We start from the raw sequence: 19,102 nt of genomic DNA, 5'->3' as shown, positions 1-19,102 counted from the left end.
GAGATGTGGGAAAAGCGGTGGGTGAGCTGGGGCGGGGACCCGGGGTTGAAAGATTGAAACCCACCGCCACCCCAGCTAACCATGCCCGATTCCACAAAGGCCGGAGTTCTTGCCCGGCTCTGGAGAGTAACTCCGTCCACCGCTCTGCCCAGCTGTCAATCACCTTTTCTCCACTCGGCCCTGCATCTTCCGAAAACACATCGTCCTCTTGCCCTGGCTGTTGGCTCTTTTCTTGGTTCTTTCTGTGTGTGCAGATGGGATGTGGGGGAGACAGTTTGACTACTTTTTTGTTGTTTGACAGGAAAGGAATGGGGATAAAGGCATGTCTTCATTGGCTTCCCCACAAGCAGTCCAGTCCCTCCCACCCCACTCCGCCCCACAGGTCGATGCGCTGCATTTCCTTTGACATGCTTGCTGTCAGTGAATGCTGTGAGCTGCTACTGATTTGTTCACTGTTAGTAAACAGTGACTCCACTGAAAATATTTACCTGCTCAAATCAAGCAGCCTAATATGAACGAGTATAAGGTCATTGATTCTGATATTGATGCCATGCTGTCTTTTGCTTTTTCCTAATTTTAAGATTTATTTTATTTTTATTTGAAAGAGTTACAGAGAGAAAAAGTAAGACAAAAAGACCTTCCATCCACTGGTTAACTCCCCAAATAGTTACACTAGTTGGAGCTGGTCAGATCTGGAGCCAGAGCCTCCTCTGTGTCTCCCAGGCAGGTGCAGGGGTCCAAGACCTTGAACCATCCTCTGTGATGCTTTCCTAGTCCACGAGCAGGGAGCTGGATGGGAAAGTGAAACAGCCAGGACTTAAGCCAGTGCCCATCTGGGATGCCAGCACTACAGGTAGAGACTTAGCCTACTATGCCACAATGCCGGCTCCCTCTTTTGTTTTTATGAGAAAGGTTTTCAGAAGTCTTTACTCTGACATTTTCACTAATATCACCTCATCCATTCCACTGTGTAAATAAAGGCGAGGCACTGATAGAGAATACCTTGTCCTGCAGAAAATAATTAATTAAATAAGTTAAAAGAACGTTTGTAGAAAATAGTCCAAGCTAAAGAAATAGCCCAGGGCTGTGGTTCATGTCTGTCCTAAGCATTCCTGGAGCAGGTTTGTAGGTTGGATTCAGGTCCACAGACGACTTAGAAACTGCAGAGAGCAAGAGCCTCTGATCCCAGCAGTGTGCATGTGTGTGCAGTGAAGAGGCGGTGAAGACGGCCTCAGGCTCCTTGGAAGGGCTGCGTGCCTGCTTACCTGGGCTATTAAACACTCCATTCTGCATTAATCTGAAAAACTCATTTGGTTGATATTATCAAGCAGTTGAATTGCTCTAGAAATAAACCCTATAAATCAACTGCTCCACTAAGAGTCAACTTTGATAATGATCTTGGCTGCCATTAAGTCTTTTCAGTGTTGGAGTGTTTTCTCACCTAGCACAGGGCTCTGGGACAGACACAGGTTGTCTGATTTAATTCTCTCAACCGGGTGAGGTCTGATTTCTTCACCACCCCTGGCAGACAGGAAATGGAAGTTAATTGCCTGAGATCACACGATTATTAAGAGGTCGACTTCACTTCAGCCCATGGAAACCACGAAACCCTGGCTCTAAGCTGTCCTACCTGGTGAGTGAGCACAACTGAGCCGCTTGCTTAGGGTCCTCAGTCAGCAGGGCCAATGTCAAGGCCAGGGAATCAACACTGAAAAGCTAGAGACCTGGGAGGAGGATAAGCCCTGAGGCATGCTACCACTTGAAACTATAGACAGAGAGATTGAATTTGGAACCCTCTGTAGCCACCTTTTAGCAAAAAGGTTGGTGATGTTTTCCTCTGAAAAATCTCCGGAAGTCCAGAGGGAAGGGAGCAGCATCCTGCCACTCAATCCTGCAGGAGGAAGCAGCCATTGCCTACCTGTGGCCCTGATCCCATCCCATCCAGCCATACACCCGGAGCTTCCACCAGGCATGTAAGAAAAGCCTAACATAGGCGATGACGATGCTGTCGGTGACACAGAGAGAGCAAGGAATAGGTGCAGGAAGACTAAGGTGTGGGACCCAGGCAGAAGTGGGTTCCCCTCTGGGAGGTTACCTGACTAGAAACCAAGCCATATTGAGGGAGAAAATAGAGAACTCTAGTGTTGTGGCTCACGAGGTTAAGTCTCTGGTTGTGACACCCACATCAGAGTGCCTAGGTTTGAGTCCTGCCTCTGCCTCTGACCCAGCTCACTGCTGCTGAACAGCCTGGAAGGCAGCAGATTATGGTTCAAGTACCGGAGTCCCTGACACCCCCAAGGGAGATCTAGGTGGAGTTCCTGGCTTTGGTCTGGCTGAGCCCAGCTATTGTGGCCATCTGGGGAGTGAGCCAGTAACAAAAGATTCCCCTCTCTCTGTCTCTCTCCATTCCGCCTTTCAAACAGACAAGCAAATTTTAAAAAAGGAACAACTTGGGCTCACACTGTGACATATTAGACTAAGCATCTGACGGTTGTACCGGCATCCCACATAGGACTGGTTCAAGTCCCAGCTGCTGCCCTTCCTATACAGCTCCTTGCTAATAGCCCGGGAAAACAGCAGAGGATGGCTCCAAGACCTTGAGTCCCTGCACCCACATGGAAGACCCCGAGGAAGCCCCTGGCTTTGAACCAGTCCAGCCCTAGCCATTGTAGCTGTTCGGGGAGTAAACCAGTAGATAAAAGATAGATCTCTCTCTCTCTCTCTCTGTAACTCTGCAAATAGAAATGAAACAAATGTTTAAAAAGTAAAAAGGGCATATTGGTATAAAGTGTAAAACCACTGACTGTAAACCAGCATCCCAAGTGGACCAACAGTTCATGTCACAGCTGCTCTACTTCCCATCCTGCTCTACGCTAATGGCCTTGGAGAAGCAGCAGTTGGCCCAGGTCTTTAGAACCCTGCTACCCATGTGAGAGACCCGTATGAACCTCCTGACTCCTGACTTTGGCCTTGCCCAGTACTGGCCATTATGGATATTTGGGGAGTTAACCAGGGGCTAGATTGCTCTCCCTTTTTCTTGTAACTCTGACCTTTAAATCTTTTTTTTTTGAGGGACAACACTTAATGGGGGAAAAAAATAAGAAACCACGAATAGCAAAAAGTTCAAGTGAAAACAGCAAGGCACTAATTAACTCCAGGTAAAACAAAAGACTGTAAGAACAGAAATCAAGAAGAAGCAGTTGTGGTGCAGAGGGTCACGCCTCCATGCGTATAGCACCCATATGAGGGCGTGTTTGAGTCTGGCTCTACACTTCTAATCTAGCTTTCTGCTGATGTTGATGCTCATGCAGGTCCAGGTACTTTGGAGACCAGGTGGAGTTCCCAGCTCCTGGGCTCAGCCTGGCTCAGACCTGGCTTTGTGTTTGTGGGCATTTAGGAGAACAAACCAGTGGAAGGAAGATATTTCTCTCTCTTGCTCTCTCTCCTTCTCTTTCCTCCTTTTTTACACTCTGCTTTTCAAATAAATACAGTAAGTCTTAAATATATATATATAAATTGGACCCAGTGCAGTAGCCTAGTGGCTAAAGTCCTTTCCTTGCATGCACAGGGATCCCATATGAGTACCAGTTCATATCCTGGCTGCTCCAATTCCCTTCCAGCTCTCTGCTTGCGGCCTGGGAAAGCAGTCAAGGACAGCCCAAAGCCTTGGGACCCTGCACCCATGTGGGAGACCGGGAAGAAGCTCCTGGCTCTTGGCTTTGGATCGGCTCAGCTCCAGCCATTGCAGTCACTTTGAGAGTGAACCAATGGATGAAAGAACTTTCTCTCTGTTTCTCCTTCTCTCTGTAAATATGACTTTCCAATAAAAATCAATATTTTTAAAAAATACATAAATTAAGGAATAGCAGTGACACAGAGTATTTGTAACAAAGAGTAAGTGCTAGAAGAACTACTAAGAGTCAAACTTGGTTGCTTTAGATCCTTTAAAGGAACAAGTATAAAAGATGTTTCTGGAGTGCTAATTGCGTTTATGATCAGTTCAACATGATTTCAGTGATGCTGTGTTCACCCATTACCATGCTACATGTTATACAATAAACGGTGTCTGGGGAAGAACTTGGAGAAGGGTGGGACTAGACCCTTCTGTTTTTCATTAGAAAGCTTTTGTTACCAATTACTTGTTTTTGTTTTAATAATTTGCTTTTTATTTTATTTGTAAGGCAGAGACGTAGAGACCTGTTATCTAGTGTTTCACTCCCCAGATGATTGCAACAATCAGGGCTGGACCAGATTGAAGCCAGGGAACTTGGAATTGAGTGTGAGTCTCCAGCATGGGTGACTGGGATCCAGATAGCTGTCGTTAAAAGATGTGAATGTTGGGCCTGGCGCGGTGGCACAAGTGGTTAAGGTCCTCGCCTTGCACGCCCAGGATCCCATATGGGCGCTGGTTCTATCCCGGCAGCCCCGCTTCCCTTCCAGCTTCCTGCCTGTGGCCTGGGAAAGCAGTCGAGGACAGCCCAAGGCTTTGGGACCCTTCACCCGTGTGGGAGACCCGGAAGAGGCTCCTGGCTTCGGATCGGCATAGCATCGGCCGTTGGGCTCACTTGGGGAGTGAATCATCGGACGGAAGATCTTCCTCTCTGTCTCTCCTCTCTGTATATCCACCTTTCCAATAAAAAAATAATAATAATAAAAATAAATCTTTTAAAAAAAAGATGGGAATGTCCCAACTGATGGTGGTGGCAATCTGGGAAGTGAACCAGTGATGGGAGCTCTCTCTCTGTCTCTCTAATTCTCTCTCATTCTTTTAAATACATTTATCTGAAAGTCAAAGTAACAGAAAGAAAGAGGGAGAAAGGGAGTCTTCCAACTGCTGGTTCATTCCTCAAGTGGCTGTAACTGCCAGGGCTGGGCCAGATGGAAGCCAGGACCAGGAGCTTCTTCCAAGGACTTGAGCCATCTTGTACTGCCCTCTCAGGCCATTAGCAGGAAGCTGGATCAGAAGAGGAGCAGCTGGGACTAGAACCAGTGCTGATATGGGGTGCTGGCGCCACAGGTGGCAGCTTTACCTGCTTCAGTTGAGTATTTTGTGATCACCCCCCAGAATATATGCCTCATGAGACAAGGGATTGTGTTTGTTTCACCAATACCCGTACATAGTACAGTGCTCAGAAATGTGTTTAATGAATGAAATCTGTCTCTTTCCCTTATTAGAGATTTCTTCCACCACTGACAAAATTTCCTCCAGAGACATATTCATTTTAACTCTCTTATATTTTTTTTTTAAAAGATATATTTATTTGTTTAAAAGGCAGGATTACAGAGAGAAGAAGAGAGAAGAGAGATTTTCCATCTGCTGGTTCACTCCCTAAGTGGCCCAAGCTGGGCTGGGCTGAAGACAGGAGTGAAGAACTCCACGTGGGTCTCCTACATGAGTGGCTGGGACCCAAGCACTTGGGCCATCCTCTGCTGCTTTTCCACATATACCAGCAGGGAGCTGGGTTAGAAATGGTGCAGCTGAGACTCCCACTGGTGCTCCCATGAGATGCTGGTGTCACTGTCAGCAGCTTAACTCACTATGTCCTAACACTAGCCACCAGCTGCTACTGTTGCTGCTTCTCTCTCCTCCTCCCTCTGCCTTCTCCCGCTCCTTTCTCCTTCCTGTTTAAATAGCCTACTCTAGATCTCCTGAAATGTGTTTTGTCTACGGTGTGTGGTGAGATCCTGTGGTCATTATTGGCCTACGTAGAATCCATAACGGCCAGAAAGCTGCCCTGGGGATGTGTTGCAATGCTGTATAGGTCTACACCCCCACCCCCAGGCCCTTCAGCTGGCCTTGAAACACGGTTATAAAACAATCAGGCAGATGTCCGCCTCTCCTCTCTTTCCATTGAGATCCCTGTTGATCAGTGATGTGTACCATCCCAAAGACCAGCCCATTCAAAATGGTTAAAGTCCGTGTGAAGGCTCTGACAGATCACTACGTGGTTTTTCAGTTGTAAAAAGCACGTTAACTTTGAACTTGAAAAGCCTCTTAGGATCTATGTGCCAAAGACCGCTCAGTGTGGAGGAGATACCACAATGACTAAAACAAGTAAACACCATCAAGTCTTCTTATCTGCATCAGGGCTTGGTGACGCTTTGGCTCCGGAATGCCAGGGCTGCAGGGAGAAGCATTCAGTCAGGACTCTGACTGGTTGGCAAGTGGTGTTTACCCTTCCAATGACACCATGGACTTCCAGTGAGATCGCTGATTACAGATCAGCAGGGTTTGGGTCCACAGGGAAGACAAGGGAGGATATGTGGGTGCCTTTTGGGGTACAGTCAGAGGACATGTTTGACAGTAAGTAAAAAGGGCCATTATCATGCTCAGGAAAAATAACATTTTCAAATTATTATTATTATTTTTTTTTTACTTGAAAGTCAGAGTTTCAGAGTTACAAAAGACAAGAGCAAGATCTTTCATCTGCTGGTTCACTCTTAAATGGTTTCAGTGGCCAGAGCTGGAGCCGGCTGGAGCCGGGAGCCATGAGCTTTTACTGGGTCTCCCACGTGGATTCAGGGGCCCAAGCACTTGGACCATCTTCTGTTGCTTTCCCAGGCCATCAAGCAGATCAGAAGTAGAGCAGCTTGAACTCAAACTGGCACTGGGAAGCCGCTGCTGGAGGCAGAGGATTAGCCCACAAGCCCGCCCATCAGCCCCAACGCTGGCAGTTTGTACCAGCCACCACTTGCTGCCAGCACCTTGAGAACAGTCCCAGAAATCCCAAGACCAAAAGATGCAGCTCGGCAAATGGAAACTGCAACTAACCTCGTCGCTCTCACCCAGGAGGCTGCCGCCCAGGGAAACGGGCCGTTTGTGCTTTGTCCGCCTCTTGAAGGGGCTTTTATTGCTTTCATAAACATCCTATACAAGTCTCCTGATACAACTAAAACCTTCAAGCTTGTGGTCCCTCTTGAATGTATTTCACAACTTCCTGCAGCGCACAGGGCTCCTGCTGCCTTGATTTATTACTCCTGTTAGGATGGGGACGAGAGAGGAAGGTTCTAGTTGGCCAATTTTTTGTTCTCTGTAACTACGTGGTATGTGGAGCATGGGACCAGTGCTTTTCTTGTTGGTTGCTGAGGGAGGATACAGGTTCCCAAAAGCCATTTGGCAATGTGTACCACACTCTCAGAGGTGTGTGTGTGCGCGCGCGCGCATGTGTGTGTCTTAGTCTTCCAGCTCATTAATTCCACTTGGAGGAAACCTTCCCAATATGATTAATCTTACATTCAGGTAATCAGCTCTACAAATAAATCATGAGGGGGTTATTTGTAATGGCAAGAAAATAACAGCAACCATTCAACACACAGCAAAAGGGAAATCATCTTGAAAAAAAATTAGGTAGTTGCTCAAGGGAGCATTTGGTAGCCATTTAAGCTATTTCAATAGCCTCAGAAGTGTTTATGATGTAATACACAGTGATATGAGCAGAGGACAAACTGATAGGCATATTACGATGAAAGTCATGTGAGGAAAGTAACGTAAATTAAAAAACTGAAGAGCCCCAACACGCTTGCAGGAGCTGTGCGTTGGCTACAGGTGGGAATTGGTCTCCTTTCTGTCCCATTACTTTTACAGTTTAGTGCTAGAGGGAAACAGCCTTCAGTGCAGTCAACATGTGAACATTTTGTTACTTCAAATTTGTCCCACTTTTCTCTGCTTCCGTAGGCTCGGTCAGTCCCAGGAGGTTTAGGGTCTGTGGTGATCCACTTCGCAGGCTCCTTGCAGTTGTTGTTTCTCACAGTTGTGTGCAAAGCAAAAACAAGACACACACACCTTTCCTAACTACGAGAACAAACCTTCAAAAGTCAAATAAGGGGCTGATGCAACGGTGCAACGGGTAAAGCTGCCACCTGTGGCACTGCAATCCCTAATAGGTGCTGGTTGGAGAGAGAGACCACGAGCTAATTTACTCCCCAGTCTGCTAATTTAATCCCCCAATGGAGGATTTTGAATTTGCAACTCTGTCTCATTTGGGAAACAGAGGCCCAACTACTTGGGTCATCTGCTTCTTTCCAGGCACAGGAGCAGGGAGCAATTGGAACGCTGATTGTAGCCCATAGGGGATGCTGATGCTGCAGACAGCAGCTTACCCTCCTGAACCACAAGTCTGGCTCCTATCTCCAGTCCGAATCCAGCTTCCTGCTAACGGGCAGTCTAGAAGGTAGCAGATGGCTCAAGTACATGGGTCCCTGCCAGCGACCTCAGACAGCTGAATGGAGTTCCAACCCCAGCTGTAGGGAGCATTTGAGGAGTGGACCAACAGATGGGAAACCTCCCTCCCGCTCCCTCGTTCTGTCACTTAGCCTTTCAAATAAGTAAAGCTCACTCTCAGAGAGATTTATTTATTTGCATATCTACATAAACATGGAAGTAGCTGAACAGAGAGTTTGAAGTTCTGTGAAGAACAGAAAAACAATTTTAAAACATGGTCAGATTAAAGTAAGCAGAAGATGGATTTTTGCCAGAATGGCATCTGGAGTATAAGATGGCTAAAGCAGGTTCCTGTCTCAGGCTCCTCAGAGATGGAGATAAACAAAGCACTTGAAATTCAGCTGCAGATGGCCTTTTTAAAATATATATATATATATACATATATATATATCCCTTCTGGGAATTTTTCTTTCTTTTCTAAGATTTTTGCATGTAAGAGGGAGAGACAGATCCTCTGCTTGTTCACTCCCTAGTTGGCCACAACGGCAAACACCACTGTGGTCAGGCAGAAGCCAGGAGCTTCATCCAGATCTCCCACATGGGTGGCAAGGGCTCAGAAACATGGGCCATCTGCTGCTGTTTTCCCCAGGCCATTTACAGGGAGCTGGATCGAAAAGTGGAGGAGCCAGGACCCAAACACATGGAATGGACGTTGCAGGCTGTGGCTTTACACCCTATGCCACCATGCTGGGCTCTGAAAATCTTTTTGTTTTCTTAAAAACAGCTATGCACCCTTTCCACTGGAGTCTTATCTGATGACATGTATGGAGTCACGGAGGGCCATCCAGCAGTGCTGGAGTGTCTCCCAGTGAGCTTCTTTCTTGTAATAATATCTGGGAGCAGGAAACAGAAAACTATGTTAATAATTTTTTCTTTTCCTTTTTTTTTAAATTACAAGTAACAGAAAACAGAAATCCATCCAACATAACCTTAGGGAAATTAAAATAATAAAATAAAATAAAATACAAGAGGCCTAACGGTGGGTGTGGATGGGGTTGTACTCTTTCTAGCAGCTAGGCACTGTCACAGCCAGGATGAGCAGGAGTTCCTGGTCCCCCAAGTTCACAGTTATGGTCAGAAGCATTACCTTGGCATTCCAGCAACCCTGGGGGTCATTCCTGTTGCCTCTGGGGTGCCCTAGAAAACAGAAGGTGAGGTGTTGACCTGTCATTCAGTGCTGGATTCCCTGGGCATTCCTGGTTCCTGTAAGAACTGTCCCTTTTGATGGGGGGACAGGTTTGTGATCACCCCCACATTGCACCTTCCCTGGAACCCCAGATGGCTACACTGTTCATCTGCAGAAACAGACTCTTCACTTCCCCAAGTGGAATAAGCCGTATGGGTGTGACAGGTGGCTTCCCTCCCATCCTGTAGCATGTGTGTGTGTCTGACTTCTCTGAACCTGCTGAGCCAGACTCACAGGCCTCCAGTACCTCCAGGGTGGAACAGGTGCTGCCACTACCTCCTCCTGAGTTCCCAGAGCCATGACACCACAGCCTGCCCCTGTGCCCACCTCCACCTAGGAGTTTCCCTTGCTGGGATGCCTAGGTTTCCTTTTTAGGGCAGTGTACTCCTGCTCACTGCGGGCCCCAAGGCCAAGTCAATTTCATAACACCGCAGAATAGCAATTTCAGCTTCAACTGCTTACCACTTGAGTTTTCGATGTATAATTAGAGGGATGGGACCACAGATGTATTTCTGGCCCTTTCCTTAATAAGACAAACTGAAGCTTTCTGTCCCTAGGACATGCAGGGATGAGACTGTACTCTTTCTAAGTTCCCTCCAACTTTATGGCTTTAGAGAGTACAACTGAGGGCCCAGTGTGGTAGCCTGTGGCTAAACTCCTTGCCTTGCACACCCCGGGATCCCATATGGGCATCGGTTCTAGTCCCGGCAGCCCCACTTCCCATCCAGCTTCCTGCTTGTGGCCTAAGAAAGCAATCGAAGACAGCCCAAAGCTTGGGACCCTGCACCCATGTGGGAGACCCAGAGAAGACTCCTGGCTCCTGGCTTCAGATTGACACAGCTGTGGCCATTGTGGCTACTTGGGGAGTGAACCATTGGACAGAAGATCTTTCTCTGTCTCTTCCTCTCTGTATATCTGACTTTCCAATAAAAATAAATACATCTTCAAAAAAAAGAGAGAGGGAGAGTACAATTGAGAAGTAAGTACCATTACCTCCCGGCAGCCAGAAGCAAGATCAGTGCCTGGGCCTGGCTCCCTCACTTGCTTCTTAGCTGCTGAGTGGAGGCAGAGGTGGGAGCATCAAGTGAGTGCGCATGTGCAAGCTGACGGCAGTAACTAGTGATGGCTGGGGGGCTTTGGGCAGTGCTAAAGGACTGCAGGCAGCTGGCATGGGCAGCCATGGAGGCCGTGTACTGAGCCGATTTCAGATCAGGCTGGATTAACCTGTTTGGAGTCAACCTTCCACAGCTATCACCTATGGCTGTCCCCAGCTGCACCTGTTCCTACAGAGAAGGCTTGCAAGTCATGAAGGTTTACAGAGACCAGAAGTGTGTGGTGGAAGAATGTATAGCTGTGATCAAATTGTAGAAGGCATTGTCAAGGCCAAATAACACACCTTGGAAGAAGCGGCAAGGTGCTGACTGGGCGGCATCTAGGCAAGCATCTATGGACAGTTACTTGGTGCACAGAGAGTCTTTGCCACAGAAATGGAAAGACAGTTTGATAAAAGTGGGTCTAGCAAATTCCAGTGGTTACTCTGGAGAATAATTCAGTCATGAGTCTTGTGTTGAAATTTTGCTCTGTGGTTTATTTTCCTTAGCAGTTTATATGCTTTTATTTCAAAAAATTTAAGTGAAAGCAAAAATTTCACAGTACAAAATGATCATCCTTGGGGGCACCTGAAGACCAGTTCCAGGCCCCCCCAAGTGTGTCAAATGACTGCGATGCTCATGGCCCTTCTATAAAATGCTCCAGCATGTGTATGCGCTCCGTGCAATCATCTCATCTACTTTAAGTCACTCTAGATTACCCATGAGACAACACCATATCCGTGCTAAAGGAATAGGTGCTTTACTGTACTGTTCATGGAACAATGTCGGGGAAAAAGTCTGAACATGTTTAGACACATTTTTAACAATTCTTAAGAATACTTAGAAAAAAATGTATGTGGGAGACAGAGAGAGAACTCGCCCATTCACCAGTTCACTTTCCAAATGCCCGTGATGGTTGCAGCTGCAGCAGGCCAAAGCCTGGAGCAGGGCACTTCAACCTGGGTCTTCCACGTGCGTGTCAGGGATGCAAGTTCATGAGCCATCACCTGCTGCCCTCTCGGATGCTCATGAGCAGGGAGCTGGAGGAGAGAGCAGAGCTGGGACTTGAAAACTTGGGCATTCTGTGACAGGATGCTACTCGTGTGGAAGGCCTGGTTTGAGTTCTAGACTCCTAGCTCAGCCCTTGCCTGCCCTGCCCTCATGCATCTCCCTACCCCTGGCTGTTGCAAGCATTTGGAAAGTGAGCCAGCCTCTGTATTTTGTTTCTCAAATAAATAATAACAATAGTAATAAATCCATTCTTGGATGTCAGTATAGTAATATCTAGTCTGTGACGGTGTTCTTTGTTTTGTTTTTGGTTTCTTGTCTCGTGGTCACAAGAACCACGTTGGCTGAATTTTTGTCTCTGTTTTCACAACTGGAGAGCAGCTCCCCCTGAGTCTAAAATCCTGCCCAGAACATTTTTGACACCTGCCACCACCCCTGCCATAAATATCTTACAACCCAGAAGGCTTCCTCAGTGACTATTCATGGAGTTGATTTATTAAGCTGGGTTTTAACAGAACTTGACACATTCAGCCCAGCCACATCCCCTGGCTCCCTGAAACCTTTGTGGTTTGCGGGGAGCTGAGTGGAAGAGAACTCCTGGTGGGACCACACATACCCATGGAGACATCCCAGTGGCCATGAACTATTGGTTCTTTAGTTTCCTCTACCGGTGAAATCAGCACAAGCTGGTTAGCTCTTCCTTTATTTCTGGTTATTTCTTTTATTTCTGCAATGCAGTGAGTTTGTTCCAGCAGGTTCTGATGAATAACACCCCCCCACCCCCCCTCCCCGTGTTATTCATCGTCCTCCAGGGCCTGCCCACTTTAACTTGCTTTAACCCTCCCTGTCACTGCTTCCTGCACAAGCCCATCTTCCAGCTGCTTGCCCTGCCAGTTCCTTGTGATTCTTTAGGTGTTGACTAAAATGCACTTCCTTAAGGGGCTGCTCGGGCCCTGTGGACCAGGCTATATATCTATATCTATCTATCTATCTATCTATCTATCTATCTATCTATCTATCTATCATCTATCTATCTATCTTCCCCACTAGACTGTAAACTGTATTACAGCAGGAAAGGCACACCCTTCTGGCCAGTTAGGACTAAGTTACACTACATCTATTTCTCTCCCCTACGAAGCCTCTTGCCTTGGGGGCTGGAACAGTGGCATAGCAGGCAAAGCTTCCAACCCAAAGTACCGGCATCTCATATGGATGTTTATTCACAGCCTGGTGGATCCACTTCTGATCCAGCTCCCTGATGGAAATGCAGCAGAAGCTCCTGGGTCCTGACTTCGGAGTGGCCCAGCTCCAGCTGCTGTGGCAGTATGGGGAGTGAACCTGCAGATGAAAGATCTCTAGCTCTCTGTCTTTGTAACTTTGCCTTTCAAATAACAAATCTGAAAAGAAGGAAGGAAGAAGGGAAAGCAGCAGAAGTCCCCACCGGAGGCACCTTGGGGTTGATGTGGCAGATCTATAGCCTTTGATTGCTCCTGAAGGCTGCTCTGCTGAGCAGGTTCCCTGATTCCGGAGAGCAGAGAACATGGAGCCAGCCAGCAAGAAACATTCTGTGTCCTCTTTTTAAAGATTTATCTATTTGAGATGTAGAGATACAGAGAGAGAGAAGTCTCCCGGATAGTAGCCTGGCACTCAATCCAGGCCTGCCAAGTGGGTGACAGGAACCGAACTGCTGGAGCCATCACTGCTGCCTCCTGGGGTCTGCATTATAATAGGAGACACTGACCATGTTGGATTCGTGCCCATCCTATTGACTGTCCCAACCTGTCCCAAATGAGGTCACATTTGAAGGGCCTTGAGACCCTATTCATCATTGACCACAAATCAACCCATCACAAAAGCTTAGGATTGGGCCTACATGGTAGTCTAGCAGCTAAAGTCCTCGCCTTGAAAGTGCCCGGATCCCATACACATGCTGGTTCTAATCCCAGCAGCCCCACTGCCCATCCAGCTCCCTGCTTGTGGCATGGGAAAATAGTCAAGAATGGTCCAAAACCCTTAGACCCCACACCCGTGTGGGAAACCTGGCTCCTGGCTTCGGATTGGATCAGCTCCTGCCATTGTGGTCTCTTGGGGGGTGAATCATCGGACAGAAGATCTTCCTCTCTGTCTCTCCTCCTCTCTGTATATCTGACTTTCCAATAAAAATAAATAAATCTTAAAAAAAAAAAAACTCAGGGTTTATGAATTGGGCTCATCTAGTGTCATCATTCAGGGGTACCTGGCGTTTTGTTCTCTGAGCTGCCCACCAGGTCTTCATCCCAAGGCCTTGTGACCTAGATGGATCCCTTCCCACTCCCAGCCTGTCCCTTCCCACTCTCAGCCTGTCCCTTCCCACTCTCAGTCTGTCCCATGCAATGCAAGTCCAAAGCTCTGAGTCTCGCCCAGGGAGGTCCACCTCCCTTCCTGGCCCCCAGGCCAGAGGGGACAGAATGTGCTGCTGCCCCCCCGAAAGCAGAGAAGTCTTAAGTGCCCTCTCGTCGTCGACTAGCTCCAAGAGTGGCACTCGTGGAGCCATCCACACTCCCTGCCCCCAAGTCTACCCTGCGTCCCCACCGCCACACAACCCTCCAGGGATCTCATGCTGCTGTCCTGGCTTTGCCACCACATTCCTGTGGTTTCTGGAGTATGACCATGGGCCTGGATCCACTTCCCTCATCATCCCTCTTGGAGAGTCAGTCCATCTGGCCCTCACGCAGTAAAGCTCAATCATGTCTTCTCTTCCCCGGTCTCAGTCCCTTTAGTTCAGATCCTCAAGCCCAGGCCGAGGAGCCTGCCAGCTGGCAGGAAGCCCCAGCAGAGCCTCCCTAGGCAGGACATTGAACTCCCAGAGAGCGTGTTAGTGAAAGCTCAAGAAAGAGGTGTGGGGGAGGGTGCGGGCTGCAGTGCTAGCAGTGGGGGGGGGAGGGGGGTCAGGCCATGCGCATCGCTGTGGCAGATGGGGACCCACCAGCAGCACTTCCAGCATCCTGGCTTGCCTCAGCCACTCAGCTGAGTTCTACATGATGTGGCCAGGGGACTTTGTATGCCTGGTTGCTGTCCCAGCTGCCTAGGGTTCCTCTCTTTTAAGTTTCTCTCATGAATGCAGGTTCACGCCAAGCAGCCTCCCCCTGCCGGTGACCTCTGCCACTCATGGGCATTGGCTTCAGCTTGGGCACACTGCTGCTTGAGTTGAGGGTTATGAGACTCATTCATCCCTTGGCTGTCAGACTCCATTCTTGGTGAAGCCATGCTAACTGGCACAGCCTTGCTCTGAAATCCCACGGAGTGGCTGCAATCTGTGTGCTTGTTCTGTCCAGTCCATGGGGCCCATCTGTAGCCAGCTTTCTGTTTGTTTGTCTGCTTTTATTTTTTAAAAATATTTATATATGTTTTACTTGGAAGTAAAAATTAACACAGAAAATCTTCCATCCTCTGGTGCATTCCCCAAATGGTCACAGTGGCCAGAGCTGAGCTGATCTGAAGCTAGGATCCAGGAGCTTCTTACAGGTCTCCCACATGGATGCAGGGTCCCAAGGGCTAAAGCCATCCTCCACTGCTTTCCTAGGCCACAAGCAAGGAGCTGGGTGGGAAGTAGATCAACTAGGACTAGAACCAGCACTGCTGCTGGCTGGGGATTAGCTTCCTAAGCCATGGCAAATACAGCACTGGTCTGGTGATGGAAACTTTAAACAGATCATTTAGTCTCATTCAGTTCTCACCATCATGACAAGGACGGTAAGGCAGGTACAATATGTGCTACTCTTATTTCCTAGGTCACAACTAATCCCAGTATTTTTCTGCTGCATCACACTGAGTCACATTTGTCTGCGGAAGGCAAATAGACATTAAAATACATCAGCTGGTACGTGGCAGATACTTGGTGCAGCAGTTGACACCTGCCTCCCTTATCAAGTGCTTTGCTGGAGTCCTGGCACCTCTGCTTCCTATCTGGGTTTCCACTGATGTGCAGCCAGGGAGGAGGCAGGGGATGGTCCAACTATGCGGATTCCTACCACTGCAAGGACAACACCACCTGAGTTCCTGGCTTCTGGCTTTGGTCTGGCCCAGCCATAGCTATTGCGGGCGGAAGTGGACCAGAGGTGGGAAGATATCTGTCTCTTAATAAGGTGGATAAATCAGTATATAAATAGATAGATAGATAGATAGATAGATATAGCAAACATTAGTCCTAAAAGAAACAACACTTTCTTCTAATGTTCTACAGCATGAAGGACCAGGACCAGGCCATTATGACTGGAAAATACCACCAGCAACTTGCATTACCTCTTGTTTTCAATCCAGAGTCCCTCGGTTCTTGCCCAGCGGCTCGGTGAGTACTGTACAAGGCAGACACCCCCACCAGGGCAGCTGCAGTCATGGGTTGTGTTGGGGCTGGAGGAACTGGGCATGGGTGGTCTTTGGCCTGTTGAGGCAGACAGGGTGTCTAGCATCTGGAAGGCCTTGGCCAGCTGCGGACTCAGATCCTGATGTGATATTGTGCATGCTCCAAACAGGTATCACAGGTGCACCTGTGTGTACCGCATGCTCTGTGTATACTTGCTGTGCTATGGCCACCCACAGCCGTCCTGACCACTGTTTGTGTGTGTGTGGCTTCTGGCAGCCCCAGGAAGCAAAAGGGACCCTTAAGACATGGGGTCATCACGCTGTGCCCAAGGGACAGACAAGGGAATAGGTATGAGTACATGAAGAGAGACAAGGCCACAGAGAATGTGCAAGTGGCCTGCAGGGCCCCGAGTCCACCACAGCAAGTCAGCTCCAGCATCCACGGTTTTGTTAAGCCTAGCCTGTTCCCTGCTCTCTGAGGCCTCAAGACAGCTGGGGAGACAGGAATATGGGCTCACTCTGGGCAGTCAACGGGCGGAAGGAGGAGATTGGGGCACTGGATAGGAGGGGCTAGTTGGCCACTGTGTGGTCCATATGCTAATACCCCCAGCCCCCAGGGTTGCCCCACACTGAGACCTTAGAAATCTCTGCCATGGAGTGGTGTAGCTGCAGTGCCAGAGTCCTGAGGCCTTGACCTAGAGGAGTGCCGGGTGGCGAGATTGCCCACTGACTCACACCAGCAGGCAGGTGCATCACCATGATTTAGAAATACATGTTTCTGAGGCCTTGAGAAAGACTCTGGAGACTGTAGTGCTCAGCTCTCAGCATTCACCTAGAGGGTCCTGGGATCCTGGGTTGCTGCTCTGGGAAGCCCTTCCCTTAGGGGAAATCTGCAGGAAAGTCAAGGCTAGACAGAAGGTCACAGGGTAATAGTCAGGGCCAGAGGGCCAGAGGGCCAGGCTGGCTGTCCTCAAGGAGGCTGAACCTCCTAATATGCAGTGGTTTGTAGGGTTCAGCACCCCATCTCTGCCCCACTGTGCTTGCTGTTCCATGGCCCAGCATCCCAGGGCTGCACATGGCCATGGTGGCCTCCTGAACAGCACTAATAAAGGCCGTGGCTTCCTCTGACGTAGGGCCTAGCCTTGATTAAATTCTCCAGCTGCTCATTCCGCTTCTGGCAAGGGAAACATCCTGTCATTTTTAGCGGCTTCTGCAGGCCCTGCTCTGCTCACTCTCGGCTGTCTCCTAAAGAAATAACTCATCGCAAAGGAGGATGGAAACAGCCAGTGGGAGAGAACAAGGCAACATGAGGTGGCAGGTGGGAAGTATCTGCTGCTGATCTGGCCCAGGGGTCTTCACACACCACAGCTAGGCACACTAGACCCGGATGCCTCAGGGTCCTGCTGAGCCAAGGCTGGTGGACTGGGACTCCGACCTAGGCCTGTGGGACTCTGGTCTTCACCCTTAACTGTTCCATGGGTGTTTCTCCAGGAGAACCCTAGGTCAGCTTTCTTTCAGGTTTTAAGATGTGCAACCCCCTTGCCACACAATCATGGAAAACTCAACCTATGACACTGAAGTCCCACTCTATGAAAATGGTACTCATGGGGCAGAGCTGGCACAATGGCTGTCAACTGACTAATCCTCCACCTGCAAGTGTCAGCATCCCATATGGACACCAGTTCATATCCTGGCTACTCTACTTCCCATCTAGCTCTCTGCTTTTGGCCTGGGAAAGCAGTAGAAGACGGCCTAGAGCTTTGGGCCCCCTGTTCCCATGTGGAAGACCAGGAAGAAGCCCCTGGGTCCTGGCTTCAGATTGGTTCAGTTGCAGCCATTGCCACCATTTGGGGAATGAACCAGTAGATGGAAGATCTTTTTATTTCCGTCTCTTTGTAAATCTGCCTTTCCAACAAAAATAAATAAATCTTAAGCAAACAAACAAATAAAACTGAATTCATTTGCATGTTATCACTAGGGAAGAAAATTTTCTTTAAATAATCAGCAAAATGTGGGGCAAGTGTTGTGGTGTATTAGGTTAAACTGCTGCTTGAGTCATCCCCCAGGGAGCCTGGGATCTCATCCCGTGACCGCTTTCAATCCAGCTCCTGGCTGGTGCACACCCTGAAGCAGCAGGTGCCAACTGCAGTGTGTGGGCTCTTATCACCAATGGGGGACACTTGGTGGAGTTTCTGGCTCCTGCTTTCAGTCTGGTTAAGCTGTTCCAAGCGTTGGAGAAATAAACCAGTGGATGGAAGATCTCTCTCTTATCCTACCTTTTGAATAAGTAGCAATCAGCAAACTTAATAAACAACTGGCAAAATAACTTTTCAGATATTTCATCAAAATGGAAGTGTGACTTCTGGGTGGCCTGTGGTTAAGACACACTGGCATCCCACATTGGAACATCTGGATTTGATCCCTGCCTCCTGCTGCTATTTCCAGGTTCCTACTCACACAGACCCTGGAGGAAGCAGGTGATGGCTCAAGTAACAGTCTCTGTAACCCACTTGGATTGAGTTTTGGGTTCTTGACTTAAACTAACCCAGCCTGAGTCATGGGTGGAGTTTGGGGAGTGAAGCAGCAAATGGGAGTGTTGTCTCTCTCTCTCTCTCTCTTGTTCTCTGCATTGCTCCCTTAAACTAAAGCAACAGGATTTGAAACAGACCTCGCTGATCCCTGCAGACAACTTCTGATCTGGGGCCCACAGAGCCTGGTTAGGAAGCACCTTATTTTCTTGCACTGGGTCAGGGATGGAAACAGACCAAGTCCTAGAGGACTTCTGAATTAGACCACTCAGCTTGAGGATACAACTGCCCCAGCCCCTTGCTGGTAGCCTGGTGTCACTGGAGGGCAGGCTGCGGGCACTCCCTGGGACTGGAACGGCCTGGGCAAAGTGTTCACTGAATGCCTAGAAGTACATGTGGAGTGAGACACCTCCTCCCTGGTCACTGGCTTGTCCTTGACAAAGAGCTGCCCCTGCTCCAAGGACACGCACTCCGTCTGATTCCAGGGTCCACCAGGCTTGAGTGCATCCTAACCAGCAGTAAGGTACAGGCAGGCTCAGGGTCACCACCTCATCACCTCATCACTTCCTATTTTCTGTCTGTTTCCAGAAAACTCCAGGCCCAGGAACATATGCATCAATCGTACAGTTCCCTAAGCAGTCTGCAACTGTGGCCAAAATGGGCCGAGGACACAGTCTCTTCTTCAACAACACCATGGGCTTTTAAAATAAAACCATCCTGATGCTAA

The 19,102-nt window shown here is 48.6% G+C and overlaps 1 protein-coding gene across 2 annotated transcripts in view; it reads left to right on the top strand.

Moving 5' to 3' along the window:
• The window catches only part of STPG4 (sperm-tail PG-rich repeat containing 4), a 39,790-nt gene extending 20,688 nt beyond the window's left edge, over positions 1-19,102 (top strand). Inside the window, exons 6-7 of one of the 2 annotated variants that reach the window (XM_040993212.1) lie at positions 15,729-15,833; positions 18,964-19,102. In XM_040993212.1, the coding sequence (XP_040849146.1) occupies positions 15,729-15,833; positions 18,964-19,080 (222 nt within the window). In that variant the 3' untranslated portion in view covers positions 19,081-19,102. The remainder of the gene's footprint in view (positions 1-15,728; positions 15,834-18,963) is intronic. The other variant, XM_040993213.1, reaches the window with a different exon arrangement.

This window comes from Ochotona curzoniae, unplaced genomic scaffold, assembly GCF_017591425.1.
Source record: "Ochotona curzoniae isolate NIBS_2020 unplaced genomic scaffold, NIBS_Ocur_1.0 contig_883, whole genome shotgun sequence".
Classification (NCBI taxonomy): Eukaryota; Metazoa; Chordata; class Mammalia; order Lagomorpha; family Ochotonidae; genus Ochotona; species Ochotona curzoniae.
Note: the sequence above shows the minus strand (reverse complement) of the source record. Positions and strands in the feature narration are given on the sequence as shown.